Here is a 17,599-nt window from a genome sequence, read left to right on the forward strand (position 1 = left end):
AGGGGAGGGGCGCCTCCACTTGCCTTGGGGGCTACTCCACCCCCTTGGCCGCCGCCCCCCCTAGGAGATCCCATCTCCTAGGGCCGGCGCACCCCCCTAGGGGGCCTATATAAAGGAGGGGGGAGGGAGGGCAGCACCACCTCAAGCCTTGGCGCCTCCCTCTCCCCTGCTACACCTCTCCCTCTCGCAGAAGCTCGGCGAAGCCCTGCTGCGGTGACTGCTGCATCCACCACCACGCCGTCGTGCTGCTGGATCTTCATCAACCTCTCCTTCCCCATTGCTGGATCAAGAAGGAGGAGACGTCACGCTGACCGTACGTGTGTTGAACGCGGAGGTGCCATCCGTTTGGCGCTAGGATCTCCGGTGATTTGGATCACGACGAGTACGACTCCCTCATCCCCGTTCTTTGAACGCTTCCGCTCGCGATCTACAAAGGTATGTAGATCCATCCGATCACTCGTTGCTAGATGAACTCATAGATGGATCTTGGTGAAAACGTAGGAAATTTTTTGTTTTCTGCAACGTTCCCCAACACCAGCCCACTAGGGGCTGGTTCCCCTCCCACTTCAGCCCATGGGGCCCTCCGGGATAGCTGGACCCCGGGACCCTTCCGGTGGTCCCGGTACAATACCGATTACCCCCGAAACTTTCCCGATGGCCGAAACTTGACTTCCTATATATAAATCTTCACCTCCAGACCATTTCGGAACTCCTCGTGACGTCTGGGATCTCATCCGGGACTCCGAATAACTTTCGGGTTACCGTATGCTAATATCTCTACAACCCTAGCATCATCGAACCTTAAGTGTGTAGACCCTACGGGTTTGGGAGACATGCAGACATGACCGAGACGCCTCTCTGGTCAATAACCAACAGCGGGATCTGGATACCCATGTTGGCTCCCACATGCTCCACGATGATCTCATCGGATGAACCACGATGTCGAGTATTCAATCAATCCGTATACAATTCCCTTTGTCAATCGGTACGTTACTTGCCCGAGACTCGATCGTCGGTATCCCAATACCTAGTTCAATCTCGTTACCGGCAAGTCACTTTACTCGTGTCGTAATGCATGATCCTGTGATCAACCACTTGGTCACATTGAGCTCATTATGATGATGCATTACCGAGCGGGCCCAGAGATACCTCTCCGTCATACGGAGTGACAAATCCCAGTCTTGATTCGTGCCAACCCAACAGACACTTTTGGAGATACCTGTAATGTACCTTTATAGTCACCCAGTTACGTTATGATGTTTGGCACATCCAAGGCACTCCTACGGTATCCGGGAGTTGCACAATCTCATGGTTTAAGGAAATGATACTTGACATTCAGAAAAGCTACAGCAAACGAACTACACGATCTTTGAGCTAAGCTTAGGATTGGGTCTTGTCCATCACATCATTCTCCTAATGATGTGATCCCGTTATCAATGACATCCAATGTCCATAGTCAGGAAACCATGACTATCTTTTGATCAACGAGCTAGTCAACTAGAGGCTCACTAGGGACGTGTTGTGGTCTATGTATTCACACATGTATTACGATTTCCGGATAACACAATTATAGCATGAACAATAGACAATTATCATAAACAAAGAAATATAATAATAACCATTTTATTATTGCCTCCAGGGCATATTTCCAACATATAGGAGCAAGCTATATCACAAATTATTCTCAGGAGCTAGTTAAGTTACCAACAATCATTTATTATTAACCTCGAGCACTACTTTAATTCAAAGAACATAAAAATGAGGAAAATCTGAACAAAGATAACCATTTGGATTTTGGACACTGCTGAGATCAATATTCAGATATCTTGATGCTTAATAATGCCTATCAATGCTTTTCGAATAGTTATGATAGCAATGGGCCATTTGTTCTGAGATTTGACGAATACGCAGTATATTCTCATATGGCAACCTGTACATGAACACCAACCTGCTGATACCAAAAAAATTTGCGAACGTACTTGCTGAATAATATATATTCTGCAATCAAAATAGTGTATCTCGGTCTTTTGTCAGCAACATCTAAGATTTCGTAAGCTCTAACAGTAAAAGACCATCAAGTGAAAGAATTGGAACATGGAAGAAGCTTACGTGGGCATGATGCCATCGGGTTGTATGCCAAGATCGTGGTTGTAGAGCTCCCTCTATCTCCCTTGCCAAGCTCTCCCTCCGACCAGCAGTAGAACAAATGCTCTTGCTGCTTTTGAACTCTCCTCGGAGTAAACGCGGGAACTGAGATTGAATGTGGATGAAGTGATCACCTTGAAGATGCGTCGCTTGAGGTGCTTGGAGCAGATCCATCACACGTGTGCCCCTCTACTCCTACGGCTTCATCAAGATGAAGAGGCTAGAGAGAAGGAGCGACAGAGGTCGTCCCCCTCTCCCTCCGCTGGCAGACCCAAACCATCAGCTAGAACGCGGCTAGGGCGCGGGGAGGCCATGCCATCACGGATCAACAACGAGAACGCAGGCCCTCACAAGTTGTAAGCGCCCCTAACCACCACGTCGGCATGGTTGAGAAGAGATGGATCTGGGCGGTGGTTTCCTGTGACAAGCGAAATAGAAGTTGCTTGTACCCACAGTAGCTGTGTCGGCAACGGCCATCACAATGAAATATAATCAATGTGTGTCGTCCTGAGTTCCTGAAAGTTTTCACCTGGATTTTCCTAGACCAATGAAGCAAAAATATGCACAATTTCTCAAACAAGGATAGATGAAGTGTGTGAATCAGATGCAGTATTAATACAACAAAAAATAGCACTGTCATCAAAGGATTCACTTACAATCAAAAGAAGAAGAAGCAGCAAGATTTTGCTTGTCTCCATCGGATCTAGACCAGATACCTGCACCATAAAAATACTAAGAAAATGATGGCATAAGAAGATTACCTAGCAATAGAAAAGCAAACTAAATGTAGATGACTGTGTCTTTATTGTTAAGATTCCTTTAACAGGAATTTCCCGACCATCATGTAAATGAACTGCAAGAAATTTTTCCTGATATTTAATGTAGAAAGCTAATGTTAAATTATATGTTGTGCCATGAACTTATTACAATTTCCTTGATGTACCTATATCATGGGATCCATGAGATTCATGGCCTAGTGATCACTAACCATGCCAGTCATCTGCTCCTGGGAGGTAACCCACCCATTGCCATTCTATAACCTCTGAATGCAGTTTTTCTCCTCCTAGCATTGACATGGAGATGTGCATGAGTCATATTGTTGAATTCTCTAAATGGTTCATGCTTAACTTTCCAACACAAAACGAAGAAAATATATATTTGTAAAATTGTGAAATAAACATGCTGGCCAACACTAGAGATAATACTACCATGGTAGCCAGGAATCATAATACTACCATGGCAGACAATTCACATTTTGTTGTGTACATACATGATACTACCAGGTCAGAACCTACAGACGCAGAATCATTGATTTGTACTACTCAACAACACTGACAACAATCACAACCCAGAAATTAAGTGGCTTGAAACTGGCAACCCAACCCATGAATAAGGCAGCATCGATCTGGAACGCAGGACAAACAGCGCCTTGCAGATGCAGTTTCAGCATAGATAATCATAAGTAGCATATATTAAAAAAGGTATTAAAAAAGTCTTGTGTTCAGTTGGACATGAATAGCCTCATGATTCTTGAGTCAGATGAACAAAGTGAAATCAAACCAGCACGAGGATAGGAGATCCCACATTGCCCAATTTCTACAATCGGCATCACCACACTTGTAAACAAGATAACAGATTTACTAATTCCAGCGCACCAATTTCTACATAAACAAAATTACCACATAATGAGATCCACGTCACTGGAGTTAAATTACGCAAATTTGCATAACACTCACAGTTAGAGGATAGCCATCCGTCGTAGTAGAATGGGAGGTTGTGGCCGTACTGGTGTCACGGCTCGATATGTTCAGGTGGGAACCTTTGCCACTGCTCACCTCGATGCTGCTATCATGTATCTGGAGCTCGGGGGGAGAGGCGGCACTGCTGCTTCCCATCTGCCTTGCATGATACCAGCTGCCGAGGCACAACACCATCGACCCAACGTTGATGGCATGCTCGCAGCCACTTCCCCTCCTTTGATAGGGAGCCGAGGTTGGGCGCAGAACCTACTCTCTTCTCCTTGGATTGCTTCTCCGTGGGCGACGAGATCACCCTCCGAAGAGGAAATATACAAATGATGACCCTTGGTAAGAATGGAATTTATCAAATCAAGCAAGTCAAGATGTAAACCTAATTATATGATCGAAATAGAACCATTAAACAGTAGGCGAGTCAACATGATTTTAACTGACAAACTTCAAGCACAACATAGTTTATATAACTGTATAATTTAGTCATGAAAACTTGCAAGCATACTTCCTACTTGTCTTCCTGGGAGATAATCAACCTTGTAAATATTCATCCTGCTGACATGACTTGTCATACTAATCAAACTGTACTTAATTATCCAATTGAGTGTAGGTAAAATCTTGTCAACTCCAAGAAAATGACAAACTTAAACCGAGTATACTTACAATGGAACTAAATCTGGAATGTCGTGCTCAATATAATGCATTTCAACTCATCTTTTTCCCCAAAAAATAAAATTCATCTATCAAAATATGCCTACATTAATACCTTTGATTTGATGATGTCCCGAAAGCAGAGTCTAAACAACTGCACTGGACCAGAATGCCATCTATATTGTTGTTTTCTGTATGCTTCGTATGAGTCCAGCAATTCACACTGACACTGAATGGAAATTCGTGTAGCATACAGAAAAGTCATAAACCATAATAGAAACTTCCATCCCTTTATATGTGCTTGGACAGCAATATCCATGTCGTCAACAGTCATTCTCTCCATCCATATTCCAGAGACCTCGAGTGCCTTAATTCTCCACACTCCTGCTGTTCCGTTGAACCCCCCAAAAAATGAGGAATGCTCCCTTAACCTGTTGTTCAACCTCAAAGCGGAAGCACGGATTTAAACAAACAAACAAACAAATAAAGCATAGATGTAATGTGATCAACAAAATTGCGATCATATGACAATTGTGATAAATCATCACATTTATGGTTCAGATCAACAAAAAATCCAAATAACTTGATATTGGCTACCAACTCTCAGTTAACATGGTAGCAGTAGCAAACTATGGCAGAGGAGAAATAATGGCCTCCAACATGTTCAGATCATGAAGAGAAAAGACTTTTTTTGCGGGAAGAGAAGATAAAAGACTGCCTGAGCATGGCTCGAACAGAGAGAGGGAAGGGAAGGGCCTTCCATAGCGAGCCATGGCCTGCACACCCGCCATGGTGCTCCTCCGTCACACCCGCAGCCTGCAGAAACCAATCGCACGAATCAAATCAAAAAATCCAAAAGAAGAAGATGAGGTGAGGGGAGGGGAGGCGAGGGGAGGAGTATGGAGGGCGTCGGTACCTTTGATGTCTACGTGCTGCAACCCGTCACCGACGTCGATATCCACCACATCAGCAAGCACCGAGAGAAGGCCGCCACCACCGTCGTCGTCGCCCCATCCCCATCCATCCATGGGTGGGTGTTGGGCTAGGGTTTCATCCCCATCCATCCATTGGTCAGGCCGAACCTCCATGGCCGACCTCGAGGGCCAGGTGGACGAGGGTGCGGTGGTGCCGCTGCGGATCTGGGCGCCCCCTCACCTTGTCGCGTGATATGGAGCCTTCTCTCCCATAGCCCCACACCTTGTCGCGTGGATCCAGGTTGAGAATGTGAGGGGCTGGAGCGGCGGTGCTAGAGGAGGAGGAGGCCGACGACGGTGGGATTGAGGCGGCGGCGGGGTTGGGGTTGGGGCAGAGGAGAGCGGCGGTGGGCAAGTGCATCGAGGGCACGAGGATTCGGGTGCGAGCGTCTGGCTAATTTTCGTAGGTTTATTTTTGTAGATTATTTTTAGAACGAGTTTTTTATCAACCGAAGGGTTTAGCACTGGACATCGTGGGGGCATACCGTTTTTTCTTTCCTGGTTCGAGGGCGGAGGGGGGAATCGATGGGATGCGGGAGGTGGGATCGAGGACGAAAAAAATCGTCTCTGATGGAACGAAAATTGAACGGCGAAGACTACCAACTGCTCCATTAGAAATAGAGATAAAGGATGTCTGAATTAAACATGGACCTTCCAATCCCTGAAATTGACACCCTGTAGTCCTTAATCCCGGTAATCGACCCGAGACTTGTTTGTAAGTAGAATCCCCGTCGGGATAGCCTGCTTTTCTCACCGACATCACGACCCCACATGTCATATTCATCTTCTTCATGTATCTATAATCCTCTCTATCTCTCTCTTGGCTTCATCCCGTCGTCAGCGCCTGCTGCCTCTAGTTCGCCCAGGCCGCATCCAACTCCCAAGCACGCGAATTTTAGGGAGGTAGCATCGTGTGTCTGCCACATGCAGGAGCAGTCGGGAGTAGGTGGTGTGCGCGGCCGCAAGCGCGGCGGCCGGCGGTCCCCCACACATCATGTCGCGTCACTCCCAGCAGAGGACATGAGCACTGGGGACACACCCTCCGTATCCAACCGCGAGCTCCGACATCCTATCCTTTGAGGCAGCATCCTACACCCTCATGCACTGCTCACCCTCGTGGCTGCCAGATTAGTTCTCGCCGGAAAAAATTACAACAAATAAATTGAGCAATGGCTTGTGAGCTAGTAGAGGAGGAGGTGTGCACCGAGTAGAGGACTCGGAAGCTAGTGCAGTAGTGCTAGCACTGAGATATACTCCGTCATCCGCGGCAGCGCTTTAGTCCTTAGGAGTGGAGGAGCTGCGCGGACGCGGATGCATGCTTATAACTGAACAGGCACAAACTATAGTGCGCTCTCTGCTGGGAGCTGGGCGGGAGCCTTCAAGATCTGAATTTTGGAGAGAAGTACCGATGCGACGGCGACCTCGGCCGGACTGGATGTCGCGTGCGGCAAGAACTGCGCCCTACACTGGCCGGGTCACACCCGTCCCTAACGACGTGATGTGCTCGAGCGTCAAGGCATCCAGACACAGGCACGGGAGCTGCAAGGCAGTTGAGAAGGAGGTGCATAAGGTAGAGGCTGTCGGACAAGTGCAGATTTCACGAGAGAGGAGGGGATTGGAAACAGAGGATGAAGATGAATATGACACGTGGGCCAGTGTAGCCAGTGATAGAAGACTTTGATTCCCGACGGATCAATCTTTTCCTGGTGTGCCAAACAGGTGTGAGGTCGAGATTGACCGGGATAGATGAGTACATGGTATAGACTTCAGGGATTGAGAGGTTAGGGTTCAATTTCGACAAGCTGGATGAATTCAAGGTTTAAAATAGCTTCACTCGGAGTGTGGAATGATCCCATGCATCCACCCATTCTATCGGGATCTCTCTCTCAGTTCCTTTGATTTGTGTACATGTATCAGGAGTCTGGCACGAACCCATGTCATAGTTCAGCTTCCTCGATCAAGTGGAAGACCGTGTCGACCAGATACACCATGTAGATTAGTATCGCGTAGGTATAGATTAGTACCACCTCGCATGTAGCAAATAATAAGTGGACGGTGTTGGAAATATGCCCTAGAGGCAATAATAAAATGATTATTATTATATTTCTTTGTTCATGATAATTGTCTATTATTCATGCTATAATTGTGTTATCCGGAAATCGTAATACATGTGTGAATACATAGACCACAACACGTCCCTAGTGATCCTCTAGTTGACTAGCTCGTTGATCAAAAGATAGTCATGGTTTGCTGACTATGGGCATTGGATGTCATTGATAACGGGATCACATCATTAGGAGAATGATGTGATGGACAAGACCCAATCCTAAGCATAGCTCAAAGATCGTGTAGTTCGTTTGCTATAGCTTTTCCGAATGTCAAGTATCATTTCCTTAGACCATGAGATTGTGCAACTCCCGGATACCGTAGGAGTGCTTTGGGTGTGCCAAACGTCACAACGTAACTGGGTGACTATAAAGGTACACTACGGGTATCTCCGAAAGTGTCTGTTGGGTTGGCACGAATCGAGAGTGGGATTTGTCACTCCGTATGACGGAGAGGTATCTCTGGGCCCACTCGGTAATGCATCATCATAATGAGCTCAATGTGACCAAGTGGTTGTTCACGGGATCATGCATTACGGTACGAGTAAAGTGACTTGCCGATAACGAGATTGAACGAGGTATTGGGATACCGACGATCGAGTCTCGGGCAAGTAACGTACCGATTGACAAAGGGAATTGTATACGGGATTGATCGAATCCTCGACATCGTGGTTCATCCGATGAGACCATCGAGGAGCATGTGGGATCCAACATGGGTATCCATACCCCGCTGTTGGTTATTGACCGGAGAGTCGTCTCGGTCATGTCTGCATGTCTCCCGAACCCGTAGGGTCTACACACTTAAGGTTCGGTGACGCTAGGGTTGTTGAGATATTAGTATACGGTAACCCGAAAGTTGTTCGGAGTCCCGGATGAGATCCCGGACGTCACGAGGAGTTCCGGAATGGTCCGGAGGTGAAGATGTATATATAGGAAGTCAAGTTTTGGCCATCGGGAAGGTTTTCGGGGTAATTGGTATTGTACCGGGACCACCGGAAGGGTCCCGGGGGTCCACCGGGTGGGTCCACCTATCCCGGAGGGCCCCATGGGCTGAGGTGGGAGGGGAACCAGCCCCAGATGGTCTGGTGCGCCCCCCCCCATGGGCCTCCCCTGCGCCTAGGGTTGGAAACCCTAGGGGTGGGGGTGCCCCACTTGGCTTGGGGGGCACTCCACCCCCCTTGGCCGCCGCCCCCCCTTGGAAATGGCATCTCCTAGGGCCGGCGCCCCCCCTAGGGGTCCTATAAATAGTGGGGGGGAGGGAGGGCAGCCGCACCCTAACCCCTGGCGCCTCCCTCTCCCTCCCGTGACACCTCTCCTTCTTGCAGTAATCGGCGAAGCCCTGCCGAGATCGCCGTAGTTTCCACCACCACGCCGTCATGCTGCTGGATCTCCATCAACCTCTCCTTCCCCCTTGCTGGATCAAGTTGGAGGAGACGTCTTCCCAACCGTACGTGTGTTGAACGCGGAGGTGTCGTCCGTCCGGCACTAGGTCATCGGTGATTTGGATCACGACGAGTATGACTCCATCAACCCCGTTCTCTTGAACGCTTCCGCGCGCGATCTACAAGGGTATGTAGATGCACTCCCCTCTCCCTCGTTGCTAGATGACTCCATAGATTGATCTTGGTGATGCGTAGAAAATTTTAAAATTCTGCTACGTTCCCCAACAGACGGACCACGGACGGACAAAAAACAAACAAAATTACGATGGTAAGAAGCAATAATCTTTTTATTAGTAGGTAATATATAGATTTTTGAGGGGTTAAAACCAAAATTTATTGATCAAATTTCATATGGCGTGGGATATAAAATGTGCCATGGGGTTCGACAAGTTAGACATGCCGCCCCTGATCCAATGGATGGGAAAACGTGTCGTTTCTCTGTTGCTCAAAAAAAAATTGTGCCATTTCCGAGTGCCGGTATGACCCATTTGTAACCAAACGTGCCTGGCCAGGCCCAGCCATGCCGACATGTGCCACATGGCACATTCAGCGAATCGCTGGAGAACATGTGGAGTGGGAACCCGGGGAGCCAGTCTGCGGAGCAGCTCTCCAAGAAACTCGACGACATGTCGGTGTCACTGCAACAATGGAGTGGGGCCAACATCGGATGTGTATCGAGAAAGATAAAGAAGTTGAAGAAAGAACTAGCAGTTTTGCAAAATGACCCTCAACGCTTGTCACCTTCACATGCAGAAACAAAAATTATTGATCATCTAGTGGAATTGTATCATATGGAAGAGATAATGCAACGACAGAGGTTGAGGGTAGGATGGCTTACGGAGGGCGATAAGAATACAAAATTCTTTCAGCGTAGAGCTAGCATGCGCCGAAGGAAAAACATGATCAAAAATCTCCAGAAGCAGGACGGCTCAATTGACGCAAGATCCAGCTGAGATGGCGGCTCTCACACATGAGTTTTACAATGATCTATTCCATTCTGAAGGTACAACTGGCATGGATACTGTACTGGATGTTGTACCGGTTAAAGTGACAGTGGAGATGAATAGAGATTTAACTAAACCTTTTACCCAAGAGGAAGTTAAAACGGCTCTCTTTCAGATGTACCCGACGAAAGCTCCGGGCCCTGATGGATATCCAACACATTTTTTTCAGCGGCGCTGGGAGCTCTGTGGAGGAGAGGTTACTAATGTGGTCCTCCGAATCCTTAGAGGGGAGGAAAGTTTGAAGGTAATTAACAAAACCTTGTTAGTACTTATCCCTAAGGTCAAGGATCCGGATCAGCTGTCACAATTTTGTCCTATAAGCCTATGCAACGTGCTATATAAAATTGCTTCGAAGGTTTTAGCGAACAGATTGAAACAGATCTTGCCAGAGATTATTTCAGAGGAGCAATCCGCCTTTGTCCCGGGGCGTTTGATCACTGATAATATCATAACAGCCTATGAATGCCTGCACTTCATGAAGAGAAATAAAGCAAAGAGGGATAGGTTTTGTGCCGTGAAACTTGACATGATGAAAGCCTATGATCGCGTTGAATGGAGTTATCTTGAGGCTATTATGATCAAGCTTGGCTTTGCACCGTCTTGGGTGGCCTTGGTAATGAGGATGGTGAGCACAGTTTCATTCTCTGTTCTTTTTAATGGTTCCAAGTTATAAGAGTTTATACTATCGAGAGGGATCCGTCAGGGGCACCCAATTTCTCCATATCTGTTTTTGCTTGCAGCGGAGGGCCTTACGTGCCTCTTAAAAACACAAGATGAATCATCGCACCTCAGTGGAATACGAGTGGCTCCATCGGCTCCGCCAGTCAGCCACTTGCTCTTCGCAGATGATAGCCTGCTGTTTGTCAAAGCCAGTTCAAATGGAGCGAATGAGTTGTCATCCTTGATGGAGACCTACTGTCAAGCGTCTGGCCAAAGAATTAACTTGGCAAAATCATCAGTGTTTTTCAGCAAAGGGTGTCCTAATACCTTGCGGGTAGAGGTGATGATTTCTCTTAATATTGCAAATGAATCACTCTCAGATAGATATCTAGGGATGCCCACTGATGTAGGTAATAGCAAAAATGGTGCCTTCAAGTTCCTAAAGGATAGAGTGTGGAGCAAGATAAAAGGATGGTTGGAAAAACTCATATCTTCAGGAGGCAAGGAGGTGCTTATTAAATCGGTGGCCCAAGCGGTACCGGTGTATTCTATGTCCTGTTTCAAGCTTCCAAGAGGACTATGTGAACATATTAACACACTGATTCGGAAGTTTTGGTGGGGTAGTAAGGAAGGGCAACGGAAACCTAACCGGGTCTCCTGGAGCACCATGACAAAACCCAAGTTCTGTGGAGGTCTCGGTTTCAGGGACATTGAGTTGTTCAATCTTGCCTTACTTGCTAGACAGGCTTGGCGAGTACTCACGGAACCTAGCTCTCTGAGTGCATGGGTTTTGAAGGCTAAGTATTTCAGCAACACCGATTTTCTATCAGCTGAGTTGGGCACAACCCCCTCACAAATTTGGAGATCTATTCTGGAAGGACGGGATGTGCTAGTTCAAGGGCTTATCAGAAGGATTGGTGATGGGAGTTCGACTTATGTATGGAGACACAATTGGCTTCCGCGCCCCTATAACATGAGGCCGATAGTTTGTAGAACACAACACCAACCTTTGGTGGTAGCCGAGCTGACTTTACCGGGAGCAGAATGGAACAGACCATTGATCAACGAGGTCTTTCTGCCATCGGATGCTAGAGCTATATATGAGATTCCACTGTGCACGTTACATATGGATGATTTCTGGAGCTGGGTCCATGAAAAGAATGGGGTTTTCTCGGTGAGGTCAGCCTACCGCATGCTCATCAGTACGAAAATGAGGAGGGAAGCCTGGCTTGAGGGCCGGTCTGACGCCTCCAATGCCGAGGGTGAGCAGCGAGCGTGGTCAAAGCTTTGGAAGGTGGACGTTCCATCAAAGGTTAAGATCTTCTTATGGCGCCTAGCACATAACTCCATGCCCACGACGGACATTTTACACAACAGGAACATGTCGACGACCACAAACTGCAAGTTGTGTGGGGCTGAGGATTCTTGGCAACATTCTCTTCTTCATTGCAGCGTCGCAAGATGCGTATGGGCCCTGCAAGACCCTGACATTTATGAAGTCTTGAACAATGCAAGGGAGCCGGGTGCCAAGAGATGGATCTTTGCTATCTGGAGATGCTTTCGTTTGCAGAACTCACACAAGTGTTGGTGACACTATGGGCTATCTGGTTTGCAAGAAGGCAGGCCATCCATGAAAGTATCTTTCAGAGTCCCATGTCTACCCATACCTTCATCATGCGGTACATTCGGGAGTTGCAGGATTGTAAACCTAAGCAAAAGCCACGGGTAGGAGGGCTTGTTCCTTGAACTGGCTGGATCCCCCCGGAGCCGGGGGTGGCCAAGATACGGGTAAATGGAGCGGTCTCAAGGAATCAAGGCGAGGGATCCATCAGTGCTATATGCAGGTCGTCAGATGGAGTTTTCCTAGGGGCATCCTGCATGAAATATAGTGGAATAGCTGAGCCAGCCACTTTGGAGGCCCTCGCATGCCGTGAGGCTCTGGCACTAGCAACGGACTTGCACCTGGAGAGGATTCTCGTTGCATCTGATTGTCAAACTATGGTTCGAGATATTCAGAGTCGTCGGACAGGTGGTTCATATGCTACGGTCATTAAGGAAACTAACGCGAGAGCGGCAAGTTTCCAGCAATGTTCTTTCATCTTTGAAAGAAGAGATTCAAATGTTGAGGCACATAGCCTCGCTAAACACGTTTTTGTCTGGATCCGGAGCGCCATGTGTGACTGTTAGACCTCCAGACTTGATTTGTATTCCGATGAACATTATTAATTAATAAAGCAAGAGTGTTTAGACTAAAAAAATCTGACCAGCTTTGGGAGGGGTGCGCTTTTACAGCCCGTGAGGCAGCACGTCGCCATCAACTCAATTATTACAATTCTGTCTATAAAATATAAAGAAACTCCATCATACTCGTGAGTACTACCGTCGGTGCCCCCCTCTCTTCTCCTGGGAAGCCTCTAGACTGAGCTCCTCATCAGCGTGGGACGGATCTCTACCCGATCGTATTTCCAGGGTGAGCATCCCCAAATCCATCTCCTTCATTCCCGCCCCCCGCTTGCTTCCTATACGCGCCGGTGCACAGTTTTCCGGTTCCCCGTTCTTTTCTGCCTGCTTAGATTTCTTAGGTTTCTGGAGTAGTACAAGTTAGATGGCCTCCTTCTTTTCTTCTTGGGATTCGTATCTGTATATAATTTGATTTGTTTCAAGCACTGCGGCTGGGCAGGATTTTTGGCAAATAGAGTAGAATCATGGGGGGAAATCCCCCGATCCAATTTTTTTTAGAACCACCCCCAATCCAATCCAACTATGTGTGCAGTTTGTTGGAGTTTTTTTTACTTTGATTTAGCAGAACCTCTCGCTGCCGTGGTAGCGACTGGGCTGCGGGGAGGTGTTCATGGAGGGGTTGGGATCCTGCCGCCGTGGCGCAGGGATTTGGGGGCTGGAGCTGCTACTTATCTGCTGCTGCTAGTTGCTGCTACTAATTTATCCAGTGGTGCTGCTGTTACTTATTTATATAGTTAGGATAATTTAGATAGAGGAGTGCTGTTCCTATTTTATTTTTTTGTGGTTTTATATGATCTAGGAGATAGGATATAGGCAATCTGCAGGAAAACTAGAAAATTTTGAAAGGGAGTCTTTTTGGACCATTGTCTATATAGATATACACACAAGCTGCCAGAGATGCTCTTACCTCTTTCCTTGCTCTAATAATTGAATGCATAACAACTCTTACAGGTGACAGCAGGGATGGCTACCGGTAGCGAAGCTGGAAAGTCTGCTGAGGCAGTGTTGGAATGGCCTAAGCAGGACAAAAAGAGGATGCTGCATGCTGTTTACCGTGTGGGAGATCTCGACCGCACAATTAAGTATGTTAGCCATACTTTTGGAGTTTGTTAGATGGTGATATTTGCAACATGATTACTAGTATGTTTGTGCTAATGCCAGTGATTTAATTCTCATAGGTGTTACACAGAATGCTTTGGGATGAAGCTGCTGAGGAAAAGAGATGTCCCAGAAGAGAAGTACACCAATGCGTTTCTTGGATATGGACCTGAGGATACTAATTTTGCACTTGAGCTGACTTACAGTATGTTCATCGGTCCACTCACAATTGTTTCTAATGCAACCAGTTTGATATTCTTGTTAATGTTTGGGCAACGTGTGTATACACCTCAGTGGGAAGATTGGCAAACTAATGGGGTCATATTATTCTCTCTAAATACTCCCTCCGTCCCAAAATTCTTGTCTTAGATTCGTCTAGATATGGATGTATCTAATACTAAAATGTGACTTGATACATCTGTATTTAGACAAATCTAAGACAAGAATTTTGGGATGGAGGGAGTATGAACCGATAAACTATTTTGTGGGACTATAGTGTCATTCTTTTCCACCTTCTGTTGTGCTAATATGCTCTTTCTCGTTTGATAGATTATGGTGTTGACAAGTATGACATTGGAGCGGGCTTTGGACATTTTGCCATCGCAAATGAGGATGTATGTATCGTTTACCTGCAACATCTTACCCTTCATGTTACAGACCCTTGGGCTTGTTTGATGTCGTGGATGCAATGCAGGTGTACAAGCTGTCTGAGACAATTAAATCATCTGATTGTTGTAAGATCACTCGTGAACCTGGTCCTGTCAAGGGAGGGTCCACTGTGATTGCATTTGCACAAGACCCAGATGGTTACATGTTTGAGCTTATCCAGAGGGGTCCGACGCCTGAGCCTCTCTGTCAAGTTATGCTTCGTGTTGGTGACCTTGATCGGGCTATCATGTTCTACGAGAAGGTATTGTATTGTAAAATCGGAGGTTGTTTGAAATGTTGGAGACAATATCCTTTCTGTATATTCTCTAGAACAATAGTTATATGTGGGATATTCTAACATTTGACTTTTATGCAGGCCCTTGGGATGAAGCTTCTGAGGAAGAAGGATGTGCCTCAGTATAAGGTACATCACATGACAATTGTGTTTTCATGCCATTTGTCCTCTAAATTTTGATATACTGAGCATGTTTATGATTTGTGCAGTACACTATTGCCATGATGGGCTATGCTGAGGAGGACAAGACCACTGTTCTGGAGTTGACATACAACTATGGTGTCACGGAATATAACAAGGGCAATGCATATGCTCAGGTATTGACAAGTTTTCTTCTGCGCTTATTTCCTCTTTTAAGTTTTGGCATTTCTTAATGCTTGTGTTGCCTAACTGCAGGTTGCTATTGGCACTGACGATGTGTACAAGAGCGCCGAAGCAGTTGAGCTGGTTACCAAAGAACTAGGTGGGAAGATTCTAAGGCAGCCAGGGCCACTGCCAGGGCTGAACACCAAAATCACCTCTTTCCTTGACCCAGATGGCTGGAAAGTGGTATGTTTTCTGGATGTCTTATGCATAACACTGCTTTATTTGAATCGAAGGGGTCATTAACAGTTAATGATGAATGCAAGATGAGCTTGCTGTAGTCAATGCTTGGTTTATAAAATCTGAAGAGCGTACTGTAGTCAATGTAATTATTGCCAGTTAGTACATATTCCGCCCATCTCTGAGAAGAAGGCCTATAAATTTGAAATTTCGTCTGAAGCCAAAACGTACATTGCCTGACCATGTTTCTAAGAAAAACTATCAACAACTACAATTCTTAATAAATATATACTATGCAAATATATTTTACTGTGTATCTAATAAATATACTGAGTATTAACTTGGTACTGTGGACTGTGGTTCTTCATAGTTTTAACTACGAACTTGGTCAGACTTTGCACCGCTTGACTTCAGGGAAAAAAAAATTATAGGCCTTCTTTTCAGAGACAGAGGGAGTACATAGTTTCAAAGTCTACTAATTTATTGGCACCTTCAAGGCCAAGCTGTTACTCTGTAAAATAGAAACTTGGAAAACAGCATCATCTTAAGTTGGTTTATATTGATAGTCCGAGCTGTATTTCCTCCAGTTGTGTCTCTCACCGTCATCCATTGTCTAGATAATGGAAGATAAACTTTACTCCCTCCATCCCATAATATAAGAGCGTTCTTGACACTAACTACACTAGTGTGAAGAACCCTCTTATATTAGGGGACGGAGGTAGTAGTAGATTTGAGGCGTCACCCACTTAATTAGCAGAAAGCATCCTAAGCGTCACAAAGCAAATTAATAAAGTGAGATGGAACTTCACCTTAAAATTCGCTGCAGCATGGTTGTCAATACTGAACATGATTCCTTAAAGGTGGTATGTGAACTGGCTTGCACGTATGATTGATTACAAACTGATGTAGTGATTGCTAACCAATTATCCTTGGCCACAATATCAGTATGTGACTAATGTTATTCCTCCGGTTGCAGGTTCTGGTGGATCATGCGGACTTCCTCAAGGAACTCCACTGAAGACGAGCAGGCTCAAATTGTGTCGCGAGGAGGCAAACCTTATGTTAGCAATGGTCTGTGTGATTGTAATAAAACAAACCTTGTGTAGTAGCAATGGTCTGTGTGTGATGATGTAATAAAAGGGCAGCCTCTTCCGCTCGACGAACAAAAATAAAAAGCAACCACCGCATGCATATGCGGTGATTGACCTAGCGTTATCAAGTTGCTTGCAGTTTGATTGTCACCACAAAGGTGATTGTTAGTTCTTGATAAACATGAACTGGGGACTAGATTGTGAGAGGTGATTAGTATAGTGCGGGAAAAGGAGGAAGATGCACACCTACAGCGTATACTATACCCGATTTCTACAGAGAGAAAGAAAAGATCGCCCTGATCGTATGTTCATCTTAGAGCAACTCCAATAGCTTACGTATCCCTGAAAGAACAACTTCTTTTACGAGAAGTTGGGGAAAAAAAGCCTCTTAACAGCTCTCATAAATCTCAAAAAAGTTATGGGATGTAAAAATCACCTCCTCCGTTCTGCAAGTTTAGTTTACGGGAAGAAGGCGTTCCCGTATAATTTTGGTGGGCTGCAACCGCATGAAACTTCACACGCGCAGCCTTGACGCCATGCCCTGCCGCACCACCGTGCCCTAGCCCCACCACTCGTGGCCACGCACCACCGCCGCGGAGAAAGATGGCCATTAGAGCAACTCTAGCAGACCTCGCAAAACGCCCCGGCCCGTAAAATAACAGTCAAATTACGGGTCGGAGCCAAAAAATCTGCACGATCAAACCTCGCATCCCGTCCCAGTCCGTATTTTTTTTGCGGGGCGCGACAAATCTTCTCCCCCAACTTTTATCTTCATGGGTTGGGAGGCCGACCCAAGCTCAACCTCTATCTCGCGTGAGATTTGGCGGGAGGGACATTTCCGCGCGCCCTTTCCTGCTCCCCGCACCCTCTGCCACCACTGCCCCTCCTCCGCAAGCTCCGGCTGCTCCTGCCCGGCCGTCCCTCGCCACCATGGATGACCCCATGTTGTCC

The 17,599-nt window shown here is 46.5% G+C and overlaps 1 protein-coding gene and 1 pseudogene across 1 annotated transcript; one reads left to right on the top strand and one right to left on the bottom strand.

Moving 5' to 3' along the window:
• LOC125522712 (uncharacterized) overlaps positions 1 to 5,575 on the bottom strand; it is a 30,212-nt pseudogene extending 24,637 nt beyond the window's left edge.
• Positions 5,576 to 13,047: 7,472 nt separating this feature from the next.
• On the top strand, positions 13,048 to 16,776 carry LOC125521205 (lactoylglutathione lyase). Its single transcript, XM_048686264.2, has 9 exons — positions 13,048 to 13,202; positions 13,925 to 14,055; positions 14,152 to 14,276; positions 14,621 to 14,685; positions 14,766 to 14,981; positions 15,096 to 15,143; positions 15,224 to 15,331; positions 15,411 to 15,563; positions 16,534 to 16,776. The coding sequence occupies exons 2-9, from the start codon at positions 13,937 to 13,939 to the stop codon at positions 16,573 to 16,575; spliced, it is 876 nt and encodes a 291-aa protein (XP_048542221.1). The 5' UTR covers positions 13,048 to 13,202; positions 13,925 to 13,936; the 3' UTR covers positions 16,576 to 16,776.
• The last annotated feature ends 823 nt before the right edge of the window (positions 16,777 to 17,599 follow it).

Source organism: Triticum urartu, chromosome 7A, assembly GCF_056163025.1.
Source record: "Triticum urartu cultivar PI428250 chromosome 7A, HENAU_Tu73, whole genome shotgun sequence".
Lineage (NCBI taxonomy): Eukaryota > Viridiplantae > Streptophyta > Magnoliopsida > Poales > Poaceae > Triticum > Triticum urartu.

Bases quoted from the DNA above. Each gene is read 5' to 3' on its own strand.
- LOC125521205 (XM_048686264.2), top strand. From the start codon at position 13,937: ATGGCTACCGGTAGCGAAGCTGGAAAGTCTGCTGAGGCAGTGTTGGAA. The intron at 15,144-15,223 runs GTACATCACATG...TGATTTGTGCAG, and splicing joins AGGATGTGCCTCAGTATAAG to TACACTATTGCCATGATGGG. The intron at 15,332-15,410 runs GTATTGACAAGT...GCCTAACTGCAG, and splicing joins AGGGCAATGCATATGCTCAG to GTTGCTATTGGCACTGACGA.